Source organism: Borostomias antarcticus (genome assembly GCF_949987555.1).
Source record: "Borostomias antarcticus genome assembly, chromosome: 10".
In the NCBI taxonomy this organism is placed as follows: Eukaryota; Metazoa; Chordata; class Actinopteri; order Stomiiformes; family Stomiidae; genus Borostomias; species Borostomias antarcticus.
The window spans coordinates 7,726,389-7,746,947 of NC_140243.1; the positions used below are offsets into that span (position 1 = coordinate 7,726,389).

Sequence of the window (20,559 nt, forward strand, 5' to 3'; positions counted from 1 at the left end):
TCAATGTTTAAGGACTGGAGCTGGTTACAACAACATGCAGTTGGCAGTATGGCGGACAGCTTTTGCCAAGTCACTGGGACGGACCTCTTGTCTTTCACCAGGGCTATTTTTAGGAGCTCCAGAGCTGCGGGACTAAAGTCAGATTCCGACCGGTGTGGTTTCAGGGTCGGCACCTGCTGTTACAGTCCAACACCAGCGGGGCTCTCGGGGGACATGGCCACTGCTTGATGGGGCAGTTGATACAAGGCCAGACATGAAAGCACTGCAATATCTGTCATTCAGAAACAGTGCTCCTGATAGAGACACAGTGTTCTCATGTCTTTGTGTGAGGGTCAAGATGTGTGAGACTGTTGACATAGTTTAACGGCATAGCACAGTGTGAAAACTTCATGACTTCATGGTTATAGTTACACCATAGCCTGAATTGAGTCTTTGAGTGATGTATCTATTAACATTATGTTAATGAGATGTTTTTAAAGTAATGACATAAGACTTGTAATTCCTTGATCATTTATTATAGTTTTCTACAGTAGCATCTTAGCATCCAACTGTCTGCACCTACAGTATAGCTTTTTGTTTTCTCAGGAATATACAAGCTTTTCTTCAATAATGCAAAAACACAAGAATATTCACACTCAGAAAATAAACATTTACAGTAGGGCTGCACAATTAATCGTGCACAATTAATTGTAATCACAATCCAAAAAATGTATTTAAAATGTTAAATATTAATTGCAGTTAATAATCTCAAGTACAATATTAGGCAAATAATCGAAATTATTAATTTTTGTCATAATCATGCAGCCCTAATTTACAGTACACATCATTTTAATATAACTGTTAGCTGACTACAAATTATGCAAAAATATCCCAAAAGACAATACAGATTGCGTGTACTATTACTCCTCAAAATCAAAAATCTCTGCCTCTTTTTCTTTCCAGAAAGCAAAACTACGGTCAATGTACTTGCAGATCTCATCATTGCTGAAACTAGAAATGTCCGTTCCTATTCTCCGCATCCCCTCGTCAGGTGTTGGGGTCTGAATAAAGACTTTGGGCACCTGTCTGACCTCTGGCAGGGTGTGAGGCTGCTTCTCCACCACCGGTTCTTCGGGCAGACCCGGAACGTTCCCGAAGAACGTCACCTTAATATCCTCGAAGCCGTCCCTCCACTCACGGTTCCCGGCCTCGATTTCCTGCACCGCCGCCTTGTGGAAGTCTCGGATCGTCTTCCAGCTGAAGTGGCCCAGGTGGTCGAACACCTCAAAGCAGAGGAGGTGCCTCATCTTCCTCTCGTCCGCCGACAGCTCCTGCTCCAGGATGTGGAAGTATCCCAGCATGAAAAGGTCAAGGGTCAGTTCGTCGTATTGCACGGCGACCCCGTTGATGTACGGCAGGAACTGCTCCGGGGAGTAGAGGTCCTGCTGACGGTGCAGCCGGCGGATCTGCCTGGAGGGAACGCCGGAGGTCATGTTCCTCCAGTTGTTCATCATCTTGTTGACGGCGCTCCTCTGTTGGAAGAAGTGTCCCAGGGAGCTGTTCTCCATCATCTTCTTGCTGTTCTTGCGGCTCCCGGCCTTGTTCGCTGTCCCGTCGTCATCCGTGCTCGACTTCCTCTCCGCCGCCTCCTTTCCCTTCACGGTCATGGCGTAGGCCGACGTCTTCCAGTGGCTGAGGAACAGCACCACGATGCGCTCCTTCCTCAGGCTGGTGGTCTCCATGACGTCCGCAACTCCCTCGTCGCGCTTGACGCCCTCGTCGCTGCCCCGGTCCATTTCGGGGGCGCGCCCCGGCGGTTTGGCCCGCTCCACCCTCCTCTCCTCCGCATGGGTTCCCTCTTCCTGTGCGGGCGACGGAGGCGCATACTCCTCGTTGGGGTCCTCGAACAAAACGGAGCCCTCTCCCTCGAAGGTGGACTTGAGATTCCTAACGGAGACCCCGAACTCTTGGATCTCGCTTTCGATTTTCTCCCGGTTCTCCCTGCGTCCCCTGTTGGAGGTTTGCCTCTCCGCCGTCTGGGAGAAGACGGTGATCAGATCTGTGTTGGGCATCTTGCAGTAGGGCTGGTCGCTCAGGTTGCTCATCAGCAGGGACATGCTCTTCACGATGCCCGAGATGCGGTTGCACCACACAGGCAGTGGGATCTGTGCGCTGAAGTTGCGGAACTGCGTGTTGGCGGTGATGTTGACGATGGGGGCGGGAAGGATGTGCCGGAGCTCTTCGGCCAGGCGAGCCAGCTCCAGATCGTAGCCCTCGCAGTTCTTCTGCATGGAGACCCTCTGGATCTGCTTCTCCAGGTAGATGAGATCATCTTCGGTCAGCAGCTCCCCGAACGGGCCCAGGATGGCGTTGTGGGCTTGGGAGTATCTCCAGGTCACCTTGTCATACCTGCTCCCATTCTCCTGCAAGAGGAGACAGAGCAGCGGAGCATGACACAGCAGGATAATACGTGACTTGACTAAGGAATAACCGTTAGACCACATGGATATTATGCATCAAACTCCGAACCACGCCCCCACTACATCTCACCTTCCTCCTCTGGTCCTCCTCGTCCACCAGCCTGGCCTGCAGCTGGCGCACCATCACCTGCCGCTTCCACTCGGCGATGGGCCGCCCCCGCTCGTCGTGGGTGGGCACCAGGTAGTCCATGTCCGACAGGTTGGCCTCCTCCGTGGGCAGCACCACCATCTTGCTCTGCGGACGGCAAAGTCAGAGAGAGTCTTCCATCAGCATTAGATATTAGCATTGTTGTGGTAAGTTTGCCAGAGCGGATAAAAACAGTGCATTGTAAAATAAATAAATAAACATACAAACAAATAAATGAATAAATAAAATAAAAAAGGAGCTTGTCCAGTACTCACTGCTTGTCCTGTGAAGCTGCCCCCTATGCCTGATTCCTTTAGAGATGTGATGGACTTCATGTCAGTGAGGAGCTTCTTATCTCCCCCCAGGACTTTAGTTTGACACAGCATCTTCATATCAGGCTTAGCTGGCCCGGTCTTGATGTGGTTTAAACCCTTACTCGCTGTGATCAAATCAGGAAATAGACAGGTTTGTTTTTATGTGTTTTGATGTACAGTATACAGCACAGCTGCAGGCATTAACACATACAGTATCTGTATGAATTGCTTCATCACTGATTTAGCCAGTTACTGACTTGGCTAGTCTAAATGGATTTTTAGATAAAAGTGTGATTTTACCTGTATTACCGGTCTTTGCTATTTGTAGATTTTGTAAGAGAGGTGCATCCGATTTTTCACAGAGTGGCTTTACCTGTGGCTTGATGACGTTTACACCCTTAGTCACTGTGATCAAATCAGGAAAGATGGGTTGTTATGTTTTCTTTTGTAAACATACAGTACAACTTCAGACTCTAAATGGATTATTAGATAAAGGTGGGAATTTACCTGTATCACCGGTCTTTGCTATTTGTAGATTTTGTAAGAGAGGCCCATCAGATTCTTCACAGAGTGACTCTACCTGTGGCTTGATGTAGTTTAGACCCTTAGTCACTGTAATCAAATCAGGAGAGATGGTTTGTTATGTTAAGAGGTGCAGCCACTTCTATACGTGACATGTGTGTCCATATGTCCGTCCATGCATGTCCGTTTGTAGTATGAGATGTAAACCAATCAACCAGCAGAGGGCAGTAGAGATTGCTCATAAGCCTACACCGCTTACTTCACCACCTGGGTGTGATTTTTTGCAAACGTACAGTACAACTTCACACGCAAACACATTAATTACTCACTGATTCAGCTACTGTTACTGACTTGGCTGGTCTAAATTGATTTTTAGATAAAAGTGTGATTTTACCTGTATTACCGGTCTTTGCTATTTGTAGATTTTGTAAGAGAGGTGCATCCGATTTTTCACAGAGTGGCTTTACCTGTGGCTTGATGAGGTTTAACCCCTGAATCACTGTGATCAAATCAGGAAAGATGGGTTGTTATGTTTTCTTTTGTAAACATACAGTACAACTTCAGACACAAATACATTAATTACTTCATTAATTGATTTAGCTACTGTTACTTACGTGGCTGGTATATATTGATTAGATGAAGGTGGGATTTTACCTGTATCACCGGCCTCTGCTATTTGAAGAGTTTGTAATCGAGGCATAGCTGATTTTCGTGCTTGAGCTGGTTCTTCACAGAGTTGCCCTAAAGTAGGCTTGATGTGGTTTACACCCTTAGTCACTGTAATCAAATCAGGAGAGATGGTTTGTTATGTTAAGAGGTGCAGCCACTTCTATACGTGACATGTGTGTCCATACGTCCGTCCATGTATGTCCGTTCGTAGTATGAGATGTAAACCAATCAACCAGCAGTACAGATTGCTCATAAGCCTACACCGCTTACTTCGCCACCTGGGTGTGATTTTTTGCAAACATACAGTACAACTTCATACACAAACACATTAATTACTCACTGATGTAGCCAGTTACTGACTTGGCTGGTCTAAATTGATTTTTAGATAAAAGTGTGATTTTACCTGTATTACCAGTCTTTGCTATTTGTAGATTTTGTAAGAGAGGTGCATCCGATTTTTCACAGAGTGGCTTTACCTGTGGCTTGATGAGGTTTAACCCCTGAATCACTGTGATCAAATCAGGAAAGATGGGTTGTTATGTTTTCTTTTGTAAACATACAGTACAACTTCAGACACAAATACATTAATTACTTCATTAATTGATTTAGCTACTGTTACTTACGTGGCTGGTATATATTGATAAGATGAAGGTGGGATTTTACCTGTATCACCGGCCTCTGCTATTTGAAGAGTTTGTAATTGAGGTATAGCTGATTTTCGTGCTTGAGCTGGTTCTTCACAGAGTTGCCCTAAAGTAGGCTTGATGTAGTTTACACCCTTAGTCACTGTAATCAAATCAGGAGAGATGGTTTGTTATGTTTTTTGTAGTCTGGCATAGCCAGACCTTTCTCCACACTTCGTTTTGCACTGTGCCAGTGCTTGAGAAGGTCTGGCTGAAACCCCTTTATCACACTAAGATAGAGTAAAACATGCTATATAGTATCTTTAAACCAACGAGTGCACAGTGCCCGTAGGAATGGTGTGATACAGTATACTGATCCATCGACCGATCTATCAAATATCAGTGACTAAATCTGTAACCCATACAGCAAACTCTGTGGGGATGCACAGCACCCAAAACTGAAGAAACACCTGAACAACCACCTATTGATCTGAATGTAGGTAAGATGTAGCTTTAAGGTTTATGCACATTGCCCGTGGAGCCGCCGTGGTCTATTGATCAACTGATCTATGTATCTGTCTAAAACTGACATTTTCTGTGGCGACCCGTCAGGTCGGAGCCAGCGGGGGGCGGTTCGGTGCACTTGAGGCTCTTCCCACGCGGAGACGTAGCCGTTTCAATCGCGTACATCGCCCTCTGGTGGCTAGGTGGTGAAGTGCATGGTCGACCCGTCCACTGTCCACCCTACAGGCCCGTCCATTCCCCGAATTTAGAGTAGATGACCATCGTCTTGGGCGGTGCAAAGTTGTTTTTTTCAGCAGTGCCCTTGCAAATTAGTATCTTGGGATTGAATCTGATTGGCGCTGCTAGAATTGAGTGGTGCCAATGAGAGGCTTCTCTCAAAAATCCGGTGAAGTGTGGAAGTGAGCACGACTCCTAAATCTGAGACTAGTATTGGGTCCCCGGTAGGAGGGATTGCCCCTTTATTGGGCAGTATAAATATAATACTATTTGTTCTTTGTGTGCCGGTTCTCTCATCTCAAGTATATCAGTTGAGCCAGACTATGTTCTTTGTAAATGTACAGTGCAACTTCAGACACAAACACATCAATTACTCACTGATTTAGCTACTGTTACTGACTTGGCTGGTCTAAATGGATTTTTTAAGTGTGATTTTACCTGTATCACCGGTCTTTGCTATTTGTAGATTTCGTAAGAGAGGCCCATCAGATTCTTCACAGAGTGACTCTACCTGTGGCTTGATGAGGTTTACACCCTTAGTCACTGTGATCAAATCAGGAGAGATGGGTTGGTATGTTATTTGTAAACGTACAGTACAACTTCAGATATAAACACATTGATTTAGCTACTGTTATTGACTGGTCTAAATGGATTAGATAAAGGTGTGGTTTTACCTGTAACACCGGTCTTTGCTATTTGAAGATCTTGTAATTGAGGCACAGCTGGGTATCTGGCCTGGGGGGACAATTCACTCTCCGGTTTCTGGTGGGGAGAGCAAAGAGTTGATTAATTCTTGGTTGGTTAATACATAAAAGAAACATTATTTTCCCCCTTATGCCAAAGAATGGCAAGACATGTCACCTTTAAGCTCTCCATCTCTCTACTACTGCGATGACAGTCCCTGTGCGGGTCACTAAGGTAACGGTAGTAGTCTCCTCTGCTGGGTTGCCAGGACACCGTCGGCTTCCTCCTCACTTCCTCCTCGATGGGGGCTATCTCCACAACGGGCTTATCTGAGGCAAAGGGCTGGGGGGAAAAACAACCACACAGGAAGTGAATACACCTCCTAACCTCTAGGAGAGACGGAGGCAAGAATCCCAGCCCCTTTTCCAGTAGAGCACACTGGGTGAAGTTGGAAAGGAGCAACCTTGAGTGTATTGGCACCATTTCACACCACCGCAGGATATATGGAAACATTTAGATCCCCCCCCCCCCCCCCAATGAACCTGTAATGTCCTAATGGACTCCATGCAGAATGCATATCAAATTCGGCTCTCCAAGGACAGCATTAAAGCACAACATCAAAGACTACCCTGATGTGCTGCAGCATGCTGTTGTGCTTTGTCTCCATGAGGTGGTCCTCGCCATTTCCTGTAGCCCGGCACTTTGATGTCGAACAGCACGGAATACGCTGTGACACTGCTCAGGCTGAGGAATAAACTTCCCAGAAGTTGTGTAATACATAAATAGATAAACAGGGCTGGGGGAAGGGTGGAGTTGAGGGGAATCGAATCCCTTTGTGACCTTCTCGTAACAGTCCGACGTTCGAAGCCACGGTGCATCTGTTCTTCCGAGCGCACGTTTTAATTACATCCATTTGTTTTTCATCAGCACCCCCTCCTAATCACAGCACTGATAGGCCAGCCCCTGCTGGAAGAGCTGGGCTCAGATCAACTCAGATCCTCTCTCAGAGTCTCAGACCAGACAGGGACTGAGGAGCACAGACTATGGCTGTGTGTCACTGAACCTACAGACCCACTTCAAAACAGTCAGTAGCCACTTTGGCAAAAAAACCAACAACTTGAGTTTGGATTCATCCGCAAATGGGACATTCTTTGACATACTGGGCCAATGTCGGTATCGCAAACCAATTTTGTCAAAGAGAAACGGACATATCTATGATAGATTTGGAATGGAATATGGAATTTGGAACATGGAATGTATACAGCAGGGTGTAAAACACCCCCTGAAGGTTCTAGATGTAAATACTTGTCTTCTCACACCTTTACTTGCTCTCCCTGTGATGGTTCTGCATCTGCTAGGATGGAGGCTTGTGAAGCAACATCCGTCCTGAACACAACAGTGGCTCAAGGCCGTGTACATGTAACATGTGCTCATGTTAACCAACATAATTCTAATGGTGTCAGCCTTAACGAGATACAGTATGTGTGCCCTAAAATCATTGTGTCCTGGGGGCTTTATCAAATCCTTATCACTCTGCAAAGCAATTCTGTTATCTCATAAGTCAAGATAATGTTTCAGTTTTTGTGGCACATAATAGATTTAGTTTAAGGGTGTGGAATAATGTGTCTTACACACCAGTATCATGCTCACAACTGCAAATAAAAGATCACTAGAATGTAAAGCTATACAATATATTTCACTGAAATGTTCCCTGTCCTGTTTCCAACAATATTCTCAAAGAGACACTGTAGAGTATGTTATAATCTGAGCTATTGCTGCAAGTGTTTATTGTTAAGGATGCATTTGAATGTGCAATTGTGAACTCTCTTTAAAAGGATCACTAGTCCATGGATTTTATTATTCCAACTCTAATGTGTATCTAACAAGAAACACATTTCCCTCAGAAATAACTCAGAGCCTCACAGCTATCCACACAAATAGCAGATACATAGAAACCAAATAAGCACTCCTAGAAAAAAAACAGCAAAAACACAAACTACCAGACAATCAAACAATCAATCCGTCAATCAGTCCACCCATCCATCCGCCAACCAGAAACCAGAGATCGGAAGCGTTCTATGAATGCCAATGTAACTCACAGCAATGGACTCCAGTAGTACAGCCGGTTATCCAAAGAGCGTCCTTTCAGCAGTGAGGACGTGACCCAATCTGGAGATCAGCCGGCAGGCGTTTGACACCCTCATCAACATCGCTCCTCTCTGGCACTGGCAACTGGGACGGCTGGCAATAAACAATAAGCTCTGATCGGAGAATGCTGTTAATTATTAAGAGCTGGGATAGGGTGGCCGGTAATGTCCCTAATGCAGGGACAAACCAATAGCCACGCAGGGAGCGAGGTATCGGCGGAAGGATGTCAAAGCAGCTGGAAAAGAGACACTTAATCCAAGTGCACTAAAGGTGCTTTTTCCACTCAGGCTGAGAGAGCGACGCCCTCAGCTTAGTGCCTCAGGGATTTGTGGCCCTCTCAGAGGGTGAGGGAAAATCCCCAAGTGGAGACACGTCTACCGCGTCAAGGCAGCAAGGTGCGGACTGTGGTATAGAAGGGCAGGTTTAAGTTAACAGTGTGGTGAAAAGAATGGCGTCACATGCCCCGATGGGCAAGATGAAAGGAAGATAAGGGGCAGCTCCTGTATCGGACCAGCTCATTAGTGCAAACGGCTGCGTGTTTGTTATGGCAAACCCCAACGCACATCCTGCGGGATCAGGTGGCCGGCAGGTCATCAGCTGATGCAGAGTTTACTGCCAAATTAGCCATTTCACTACCCAATCAAAATGAATTGGTGACCAGGATCCTGGGGGGTGATTTTCCAGGGAGCAAAAACACACTTGATATCTGAAAGCTAGATTTCAAAAGAAGGAAAACACATTGGCCTTTTTTTGAATCACCAGGCACATTTTGAACTAGATGAGTAATGGGGTATCTATGGGAAGGTTTCAGGCCCTTACTATAAGTATAAGACCTCCTTATGTGTGGTACACTTTCATCTCTATTTCATCAAAGGCTGTGTGAGATTCCTGAGATAAATCTCTGCTCTCTCAGGGTAGAAAATTCCTTTGTGCTTTTAGTGATGTGAGAGAAGATGTGGGTTTGATGAGAAGCATGCCTGGAGACCACTCTTATCTTCCCTGCAGGGGTGAAACTGGAGGAACACAAATTAGCTCACTTAGCACCCTCTAGTGGAGACGCGGAACTTCAAAGCGTTTGGGCTCTCTATGGTCTAGCCGCTGGCAGCAGTGATGGCCTGTTTACGGGCTGTTTGTTTAACTGACAGCTTTCCCTCGCGACAAACAAACACAGCAGCACAAAGAATTCAACTAAAAGCCTATTTGAACAGGATCTGCAAATCTCCCAAACCACCGTGTGATGAATGTGGAGGGAAGCTTTCTGACCGTCCGAGCATCTCAAAACAACAGCCATCCCGACAAACTGTGTCCTTCGCAGCGCTTGTTGTGAACGAGGAGCGGAAGTCATAGATGCGTGTAAAATAAACCTCGGTCCGCAGCCTGTTTATTTGATTGCAGCTGTTTCTGAGAGGCACCAGCGGTAGGAGCGGCTGGCTACGCTGAAGGAGGGTGACCTCTTTGGGAGCAAACCAAACATGAGGAAATGCCTAGCACGCAACTCTCTGGCCAGTGTCCCAAACAATCCATTAAAGCCTCTGCAAGGAAATGACACGTTCCGACTGACACTTTAGAACTGGCAAACACGGTGATGTACAAGGGATCCTGCGAGTGTGCAACACCATTAGCAACTGAATTAAACATGACGCCTCCACCACAAGAACACGAAGTCTCGATGGACAGGAAACCCTTATCGTGTGACTAAATGTCTCTCTCTCAACAAACATAACTCATAAACAGCAAAAATAATGCATCAGATAGGCTACATGTTTTATCACAGTGAGTAGCCTACTTCAACTCACAGTCAACTCACACTCACATCAACCATTCATCGGGAATGGACGGCAACCTGTGCATTGTAAGGTAACAGTAGGCTAGGCTACGTTCTACGGTGCACTGCACCCTACATCGCATGAGTGCACTCACTTTGAGTGATAAGTATGTCACTTCCAAGCTTTGGAAAAGAACACGACGCACAATCAAACGAGTGTTTGAAGCCGGTGACATCCTGCTCTCCGCGCGCCCTCGGGGATAGGGTAGCCTGTTGCGTGCATCAGAATGGTGAAAACGCCTGAAACCGAAGCCCACAGATCTCATAACCAGTCCGGGCCCCGGGCCCTCCGCCTGAGCCACTGATGAGGGGTAACTGATAGGCCCTTCACTCCCGGCAGCTCCGGCTACATTCCCGCACAACGCCTCGCCCCGCTGCTAATTACCTCTCCATTGTGGATGGATGGAGGGAGGAGTAGCCTACTCCGGGAGGTGGAGCCCGTCAGACAAACCTGGCTGTCTCCCCATCATCTCCCTCACGTTGAAGATATGAGCACTGCTCTCCTGTCCACTGCTGGCATTATTCAAGGCCCCCGCCGGCTGTCGGCTTCATTTTCTGTACTCCACACACACCTGTCTGCTGTACTCTATTACAGTGCACTGTACTGTAAGAGCAGCAGTCGGGAGCACAGATGCACATTGCAAATGTCACTAGGTACTGTAGCATGTGGACAGGGCTGGGTTAGTGTGTTCGCTGACATGTTTGTCTGAGAATAGCTTTTCAGTTCAAATCTGCCCTCCACCATTCCCATATGAGAACAAGTTATTTTCAACTTATTTTCACTAGTTTGTATAATAAGATGGAGAAATACTGTACGCCTAAAATAGCTTCTGTAAAACAAATCACCATAGGATACCATATTATATGAAAAAAAAGTATTATTTTTTAATTCATACATCAAGGGGCATCAAAGAAATTAATAGTGAACAGATGCATCAAGATACAGGGTGGGTAAAGGGGAATCCCCAGAAAAGCTACGTAAAGCTGCTTTTGAGAGGGAACCCAAGTATACAGTATCTGTATGTCTGTCCCACAGTCTTTGGCTATGGCTATTTCTCTGAGGTCTGTACTTAGGACGGTTTCCTCTCTGCTTTCAGGACTAAGGCTTTGAAGTATTCATGAGCCAGATTAAGGACCGTCTTTCTTACCGCACAAAACAAAAGAGGTAATCTCAGATAGTTGTCATCAGCAACTGAGCCGCCCAGGCCCATCAGCATCAGTACACGAGCTTAGCCGTCGTCGACTGTGATGCCTTATTACCCACCAATCACATCCTCCATCCTTCACTGTCTAACCTTACATCAGCCGACAGGTTAAGCGAGGGGAACAGGTCCTCAACCCCAGTCTCTGGAAAGCCTCAAATCACAATAACAGTGTCACTTTCAAAAAAGCCAAAAGAAGAGGCTTCTACGTTTGTTATGATAGTGTAAATTTGTATTGATTTCAGAAATCCCCTCCCGAAAGCCAGCTGGATCACTGGAAGTGCTCCCCGGTTGTAACAGGGGGACGCCTGAAAGAGGCTACCACAACGAAACCAAGTGAGGCAGCAGGGAGAGGACAGAGGCAGGGAGCTTACGCATCTCTCCACCGCCCGCAGGTAGCGGGCGCAGTCATAGTGTCCGTTGTACTCTGCCAGATCCGCCGCTGTGAACCCATCTATATCCCGCTCTGACCGGTTCACCTGATTGGCCAACAGGATCCTGCAACACTGGGAGCAAGAACGGAGGGGGAAAAAAGTGTATCATCATGACAACATTAAAATAAATTATACATCGTTTACACTATATGCATATGGAATGGAGTGAAATGGCTGACGTGTCAGCTGCACACCTCCAGTTCTCCGTTCTCTGCAGCATCGTGAAGGGGGGTTCCGTCCCAGTAGTCCCGCATGACCTTTGCCCCCATGCGGAGGAGCCTCTCCAAGATGCGATGGTGCCCCCCGCTGGCAGCGAAGTGCAAAGCAGTGGCTCCCTCCTTGTCCTGGCAGGACAGGCTCATGTCTGTGAAGGTGGCCTGTGGGGGACAAAATACACAGGGCCTATATACAGTATATGCAGTGGATTCAACATACACTATACGCTCACATCCAAACTCGAACACTCACTCCAAAAATCACATTTCTCGCTTGATCCTCATGCTAAAAAATGTTTTATTTTTATTTATTTTTTTAAAATTTGATGATCAGACTGATGATGCCCATCATCGATGCCAGCCAGGCGAGACCACTCACCAACCAGACTACCAGGGCGTGGTGGCCCATGTGGGCAGCGGCGTGGAGAGTCGTCATGCCGTCGTGGGCCCTCAGGTGGACGTCGGCCCCACAGTCCTTCACCAGGTACTCCACCACATGCAGGTGCCCTTCCTGGCACGCCAGGTAGAGTGGGGTGGCACCGGTGCCCGTTTGCCGGTTCACAAGCCTGTTCCGAGAGACGCGGTAACAGAATAACGCTGTGTGTCGTATCGTTGGTATGGCACGGCTCTTCTGCCTTTCATCTCTGCCCAGAGATCAGAGTCTGGAGTCTGTCTCTCTGACTGCTGTTTGAAACCCCATATGCCCTCCTGTCATCACTGGAGTTCAACATGTGTGGTGTGAAACCATAATACCATTCATCACCACATCCCACGCACATTCATTTTGTTCTCTCAGCTTCGAGGGGCCACTTCTACCTCCTAACTGGGTTTAGTCTTGAGATACTACACCTGTATCGTGAAGCAGGGGTGCAGTGGTCTGTAAACTAGATGGTAGGTGTAGATAGGCCAAAACAAGACTCTCTCCTGCACAGTATGCACTGCAGGTTAAGGCCCTGTTGTAATGTAACAGTGTTCTGTCTCTGCATCATTGACATGTGATAGACAGCCCAACGGCCCTGCATTATTCAGTGTACACTGATGGCCACACGTGATGTTGTGAGCCTGTCCGTGTGGCGTGTGTCATACAAATGTGGATGTCCTTCCTTCCGTCCTGTGGCAGGCCGACCCAACCGAGTGTAACGGTCTCAGTTTCAGGAGGAGGAGGTGGTGTGGGGGTGGGGGGGGGGCTTTTCACGTGATCCTGTCTGCTCTCTCTCTCTGTCCCAACTGATGTACTGTATAGGATGAAGATAGGATGAAGTTACTGTAGGATAAGCAGTCTGGAATTTATGGGCTATAAAGAGTGGTTGTGTATACAGTATACATTCCATAAAGGCGCTTTGTTATATAATGTAAGGTGACATCAATTACATTGAAGTTAATGTGGTTTTCTTGGATTCTACTCAGATATAATTTTTAAAAGAAACCTGAATAGTTATTCCCCTTTTGCTAATAAGAGGCAAGAAAAACGAAGGCTAGTTTGATATGTGGGTCAGTCCTCTGCCCTGAACCTGACCTCCTTAATGAGAACCAGGTCGGTCTAGGGGCACGCTGCAGTTGCCGTGGCTACCTCGCACCCACCGTGTGTGGATCTCTGTGGGGTTCTAGAGTGGCAAGCCCGGATGGGAGTGAGTGTGTGTGTGTGTGTGTGTGTTACTGATCACATGTCACTGAGGGCAAGGTGAGCGTCAGGGGATAGCGTGTGGCACAGTCGACCTATGGGATCTTCTCTGGGTCACAGGAGTGCATCATGAAAGCAGGAAAGAGCAATGTTTTTCTATTTCTGGGGCCGTGTCTCAAATGGACCTGCAACCTGTTTTAGATGAACATCCAAATACAGCAGATATCATCAGTACTTCGGCTGTAGCCTCTTTTCAACTGTGTGCGAACTCATTAACAGAGAGGAACCTGTTTTTGTGCATGTCTGTAAGCCAGCACCATAGATAGCGTTTGTCGGGTTGTCACTCCTTCCCTCCCTTCCTTACTCCAATGTTGACCTGCATTTATCTGTTGGCACCACAAGAGGCAGTAGTCCCAGCACACCAAAATAAAGAAGGACACCAAAATCAACCCGCCGATCTGCACTGCTCAAGTAGAGTAGCGGTGAAAGTATTGGACTCCCACCCGGGAGATCGGCCGATGGGGATGATTTTATGGGACTATACCCCAAACCACACGTTCATCCTTTCACTCCAACCTTTTCCCAGATAGCACACAGATATCGGTCCTCCATCGGAATCAGAGCGACAATCCGCTGGAGTGTTTCTACTGGGGGGTGTCTAGAGGGGCACCGTTGTTAAACAGCTAGAGAACTTCTGTTGGCGAGTCTGTAGCAATTCCACTCTCATTCGCACGCCCTGTCGCTTTTCTGATGGTAAAACTCATGTGGACCTCTGTTGGGATACCGTCTGTGGACGTGCAGAACGGGTTCAATATCTGAACGTTAAAAAAAACTTTCATTCTGGCTCCTAATTGGATGTCTTTGGATGTCCGAAAAAGACGAAAAAGACATATAAAAGACGTCTTTTAGACGTGTCTTTGCTCAGTGGGAAATTACCACTCGCACCAAACGCGTTTTTATCAACAATCTTGACTCATATGCTTCAAAATGCATTGCAAAGGTAAGATACTTTATAGATGCATGCTGTCCCACTATATATACGCCTGTAAAAAATGTATTAGGCTCAGCAAGGTAACGTTACACCTCAAAACCTGCACCGTGGTAGCATCTGTCTGTCAAGCAGGCAAAGCAAACGTTACCCCACCTAACGTACTCAGCAGTAGCTAGCCCCGTAGCTACTTCACTTACCTAAGCAAAAGGGTGTATTTTTAACAAATGCTGGGTTTTGGCGCTACCATTAAATAACTGATTTAGACGCGTTCTGTCCGAGTGAAATTATTTTTCCGAGGTAGTCTTCTTCTGTGGTGGTGGCGGTGCTTTGAAGCTTCAAAGTGTATTGACACTTTGTATTCTGTGTATTAACGCACCGGGATGTGAGACCATCGGATTTTGTGACCGGTGGTCACACATTTCGGTGATCACAGATGTCGATGTATTAACATGCGGAAATCAGTGACCACCGGATCTGGTCACTGATGGTCACAGAATTCCGCATAACACCTGGTTGAATCAGGGAGACGCGAAACCTCCGGTTGAAAATACGTCGGTTGCTCGGCGAAGAGGGGCCAGCAGCTGATGACACAGTGGAAGTTTGAAGTGCTAACAGTAACTATAGTGACACTACTCCTATATGCTAACATGGATATCTTATATTATCTTATCTTATCACTATAGCTTACAATTAGAATCAGAATCAGTTTTTATTATTAAAAAAATTTTTTATTTAGTTTTTATAATTTGCCACCACCACCGCCTCCTCCTCCGAGCCAGGGAAGAGGAGAGAGAGAGAAGAGGACATCTCTCTCTCTCTCCCTGACTCTCTCTCAGTGGTCCAGAGAGAGAGAGAGAGAGAGAGGAGAAGGAGATGCCATCTTGACATCTAGACAAAATCTGCAATGTGAAACTTGATTATCATAAGCAAACCATCAATGCTCAACCACATGCGGTTAAAGCACAACGAAACAATGAATTAGACGACTGGACAACAACCCCGAATCATTTGCTAGCCCGGCTAGCTCACGACGATGCGATGCCAAACGAACGGAAAAGATAAGTTAAAGAACACAGTATGTCCGCTGTGACGTTTGTTCTTTAATAAATGCAATTGGATTGAATGTCTTAAATTGTTGGTTGTTTATTCATATGCAAATTCGCTATACCGAAATACGTCTGGATAATCTCTAATTTCTTCAGTCGGGCACGTTTACTTAATCGGGCACATAGCCTACTGTAGGCCTACATCGATGGCCACGGACCTCCCGGATTTATTTTTACGGTAGGCTACATAACAGCGAGTACTCGTTCATTATGAATATAGAGTATACTCGAGTATTACAATAACTGAAAATGCCCATCCCTATTTCAGACAGGTGTGATGAAGGTGCTATTGCAAATTAAACCATGGTCGGAACAACAAAAGACTGAGTTGGGGAGCCCACCCACGCTATAGCGGCATATCTCAATAAAGGCTTTGTTGCCATAAATTAGCTGGCTTATTCTAGCAGCCGATTCTAGCAGCCTAGCAGCGTTCCGTTCATAACAACGCAGGCGCTTTCACGAGTATCCTGGATTTGGCGTTAATATTATAATAATATTCTCTCGTTTAAAATAAAGCAACTGCCAAAAGTTTAAAAAGTCTTTATTGAGATGTGCCGCTAGGGCGTAGGTAGGCTCCCCATAGACCTGGTCCAGGGCGATATCCTACAGATAACGCCGTTACTCTCAATGCAATTTACCTATGAATGCGCTTCCTCGGCCCGCTCGTCCGAGTCTACAGACAAAACCGTTTCGTTAATCACCAAAGTAAACACATCGTTGGAAAGATGAAAGCCTTTTCTCCGAGGTCGCTACAGTTTGTAGTCCCCCACCTTTCAAATAAAAGGCAAATTTGTACACTTAAATGGCTAATATCCACAGCGCATCGACTGTCTTCTACCGGCGATTCGGCGCTCTCCGCTTTGTTTAGCCTACTCACTGCTGCCGCCTATGTTGGGGATGGTGCATTACATTACATTACATTATTTACATGTTTTATTTACATGTTTTAAATTTTAACATTTGCCATAGTAATAATTCAGCGTAAATGTTCTCCCGCTAATCAGATACCTCAACGCGAGTCTCTCAACACCATTTAAGATGTAATGCAGGTCTAGGCTCCACAGAACTCCTGCCCTTTTCTTTTTTAAATAATATTCTCTATTCTCTATTCAATAATCTAATTCTGTCAAAATGTTCCAATATACATTTAGGTTGCAAAATTAGGACTTTATTCGTAGGCATATTTTTGTCATTATTTTTATTAGGCCTACACTGCAAATCTTTAGTGTTAATATTAACTGTAAATTAGAAATTACACACAAAACAGACATGCAGGATTGCTCCTCATTATTACAATTCTGTAACTATGACTTCAAAATTTATTTTAAAACCTAAGTAATTTACAAATGTTCTGACCCACTGTGACAAATGTACATTTTCTATAAAGTCAGGGTGGGACTGTAATGTAACAGCATTGTCACGTCATTTAATTACATCGTAGTTACGACGGCTACGTTGCCGTACAGTCTCCCTGAGGTCGGTTATTTTGGTTATTTTGCGACTGTATAGGCACGTGTCATCTAGGTCCGCAAATTTACCAAACTACGACCAATGTGTCCCGTCGGCTTTACGTACTGTGCTAGTAGGGGACCACAAGTTCGTACAGTTTACCTATTTTTAAGCAATGGTAGTGTCTACTTTTCATGTCAGTGAGTGTAACAAAATTGATAATGTGAATTGTGTCTTTTGTCTTTTCCCACATGACGTGACCTTCATTCCTGTCTGGGCTGATCATCGACCGCTATGTTCCTGTGATCTGGAATAAAACAAGTGCAGAGGTAATGTTGTTTTCTCTTTCAATGTCTAGTTAATGGAGTAAACTGTGAAAAAATCATCAAGGGGTGGATCAGGATCTGCTTCAATTAGGTCCTCAGAATTTTAACAATCAGATATGGGCCTTACAAAAGGTAGAGAATCCCTGGTGTAATGTAATAGTCTGTTGTAAATAAATCATGTTAAAAATTTAAAGGATGCCCCAAATTAATGGGTACCTCGAAGCATTAAGGTGTCAATTCCCCTCCTCTCCCAACTTTCCTGTCCTTTTCTACTGTCGCTGTGCCAATAAAGCAGAAATGTGTTTCTGAGCAAATATCTTCTTTATCCCTCTTAGGGGCTATGAGGAAAAACCCAGTAACGAGGGGAACCACTGAGGAGGCACTGCAGCAGGAGGCTACCAAGTACCTGAAGGGGGCGTCAGATAGGGAGGGTGGCTGCAACTCAAAATACTGAACTTCTTAGGAGCACCTGGTTCCATGGCCCCAGACACTGGGCTGACTGTGATGTAAAACAAGTCTGCAAGTTTTTTATTTTTTAAGGAAATCAGGTAAACAAGGTAAATGTTTAGTTATTGGGGAACTATGAAAGGAAGGGTTATCTATCTTAATTTATCAGACATGATTTCATGTAATTTCAATTCACAGCTATTTAAGTGGCATGACTAGCTTCCGCCCTACCAGTCCTGAACAGAAACAAGCCAGCACCGCACATAAGCTAGGCTGGACCTGGCCTGGTTCAATAATGGCCTCTTACCGTGAGAGGGGCCGCGACAGTGATCAGAACGGTGAGCCATTGTTGAGTGCTTGGTGTTCGGCATTAGTGCATTGTAAGCCTTTGAGTTTGTTTAATGTATTGCGGGCATTGCAGGAAGAATTTCTATGCAAAATGGCCAATAATGTAAATGTATCTCATCCTATCGCTTAGCCATTTAGACATTGCAGAACGAGTGAGAGGAGGAGGAGGAAGAGTACCTGGGCGCCTGGTGGATCAGTAGTTTCAGGCAGGTCAGGTCCCCCTTGGCTGCGGCGTAGTGGGCAGGCACAGCCCCACAGGCTGTGGCCACCTCGGCCACGCCCCCGACAGACAACAGCCACTGAACAACCTCTGCCCGGCCGAAGCGGGCCGCCAGGTGGAGCGCCGTCGCCCCCGCTGCGTCCCGGTCCTGGAAACACCCAGACAGCCGTGACAGTCAGCCAGGGTCAGATGGAAACACGACACCACCACCCAACAAGCAGAGAAACCTAGGGGGGCATGTAAACATGTGGACCAGCGTGGAAATGCAAACAGTCAAACATTAGATACATGTGCACTGGTATCATCTTGATTCAAAGCTTAATTAAAAAGACGTAATACAGTAGGCCTATTGTCACTGCAGTTCAGGCATTTCAGGGTTAAAACCTCTTGCCCTTTGCGGCCTCCGTTCGACAGGAGAGGCTGGAGAAACACAGGTTCTCAGGGAGACCACCGACTCTGAGTAATGTTATCACTTAAGATAATGACAACAAGGACCTCTGGATTTGTTCCTTAATTTGGAGCAGCCTTCTTCAAATTAGATCAAGAGGTTGCTCAGGTTGAAGAGGCCGGTTCCCATTAGAGTGAGGAGCTGAATTAGGATCTATGAGGACGTTGAATGTAGTCCATGACAAACTGCTAAACCTAACCTGAGTGGAGGCAGCCCCTGAGCCATCTGGACGTGATTACAGTGGCTATGGAATACTACTGGACTGGACACTGTAAGAGAACACCTCATGATGCAATCAGCTAGCGGCACCTTTGTAAAGACACTCCACCTCTCACTGCTATTGCGCAACTTCACCATTTTGGGGACGGGCTAAGCCGAGCATCTGAAGCCACGGCTCTCAACATAGTGGAGTAGAATGGAGAGAGGCGGATTAGCCAGGCACTCCACACACAAAGACATGTAAAGTCCCAGAGGTAGTAAGCCTGTCATGGATATACCTGTTTCTATATCTCCCTAATCCTGCTTCGGCACAGCCACAGCCCCTCAGCTCTCCTCCCTGGGGCCCCAGACTGACCTCCACGCTGCAGCCTCCGTGGTCCACCAGCCAGCGCAGCTCCCTGGCATGGCCCATGGCGGCGGCATCGTGGGCCGGGGTGGCCCCGTTCAGGGCCCGGGCGTCGGCCGCCAGCCCCGCCTCCACCACCAGGAACCGCAGGCAGTCCAGACGGCCACACCTTGCCGCGTGGTGGACAGGGCCGGCCCCCTGGGCGTCGGAGACGGTGGGGGAGCGGAGGCCCCCAGAGGAGGCCAGCTCCCTCAGGGAGGCCAGGTCGCCGGTGCGAGCCGCCTGGACGGCCCGGTGAAGCACCATCCTCGCCGGCCGTCCTCTCGTCTGGGGCGGCGGCTGTGAGTCACAGGCTAAACGGAGCTCCTCAGGTGCCCGGCAAGCTCCCGTTCTCTCTCTCTCTCACACACACACACACACACAAGCACAAAGCGCCTCCTCCCAGGCCAGGAAAGCGACACCGGAGTGCAGGCCAGCTGGCCGGCGGGGGCCGAGAGCCGAGGCGCGCGGGTCAGGCCCAGTGAGCTAGAAAGGTAATGAAAGACGAGGGCGGAGGCACAAAGGCGCCGCTCTCGCGGCCCAGAGCTCCGCTTTTGTGTGGCGCTGAACACATGCCGGCTGGCACACGCACGGGCCCACACCCCGCAGCGGCCGGACGGGCGGGCCGGCACGGAAACTTCGGTAACGGGAGAAGCCGCTGCCGCCAAGACCGCAACAGGGGGATTACAGCCCAGCCTTATATTTTTAACAACCATTTTAAAAATTCATCCCCATCGCTTGGTAGGTAGTGAATGGACACCGTTATGTAATCTACCAGATTACAGCACACCTGGGATAAGGCTGCCGATCCGGTCACGCATGGAAACCTAAGGGATAATCCCTCTTTAATGCAGCAATTAAAGTAAAACATAAATACATAAGTAAAATGTTTTATTTGAACAGCTCTTAGATCGACATGTTTCCTAAAAACTCCCCTGTGCACTGCAGGAGCTGTCCACTCAGTTATTCACAGTGCCCCCTGATTATGTGACCAGTAACAATGCTGATGATGACGGCCATTCAGGAGAGTAAAACC

At 47.0% G+C, this 20,559-nt stretch overlaps 1 protein-coding gene across 1 annotated transcript; it reads right to left on the reverse strand.

Annotated features, from left to right (window-relative positions):
* Positions 1 to 899: 899 nt before the first annotated feature.
* espnla (espin like a) lies at positions 900 to 19,790 on the reverse strand (the record flags this gene model as incomplete). Its single annotated transcript, XM_084443933.1, has 11 exons — positions 900 to 2,402; positions 2,530 to 2,694; positions 2,862 to 3,025; positions 5,305 to 5,365; positions 6,317 to 6,481; positions 6,768 to 6,839; positions 11,689 to 11,820; positions 11,943 to 12,125; positions 12,343 to 12,529; positions 18,429 to 18,619; positions 19,494 to 19,790. The coding sequence occupies 11 exons, from the start codon at positions 19,788 to 19,790 to the stop codon at positions 900 to 902; spliced, it is 3,120 nt and encodes a 1,039-aa protein (XP_084300059.1).
* Positions 19,791 to 20,559: the final 769 nt, after the last annotated feature.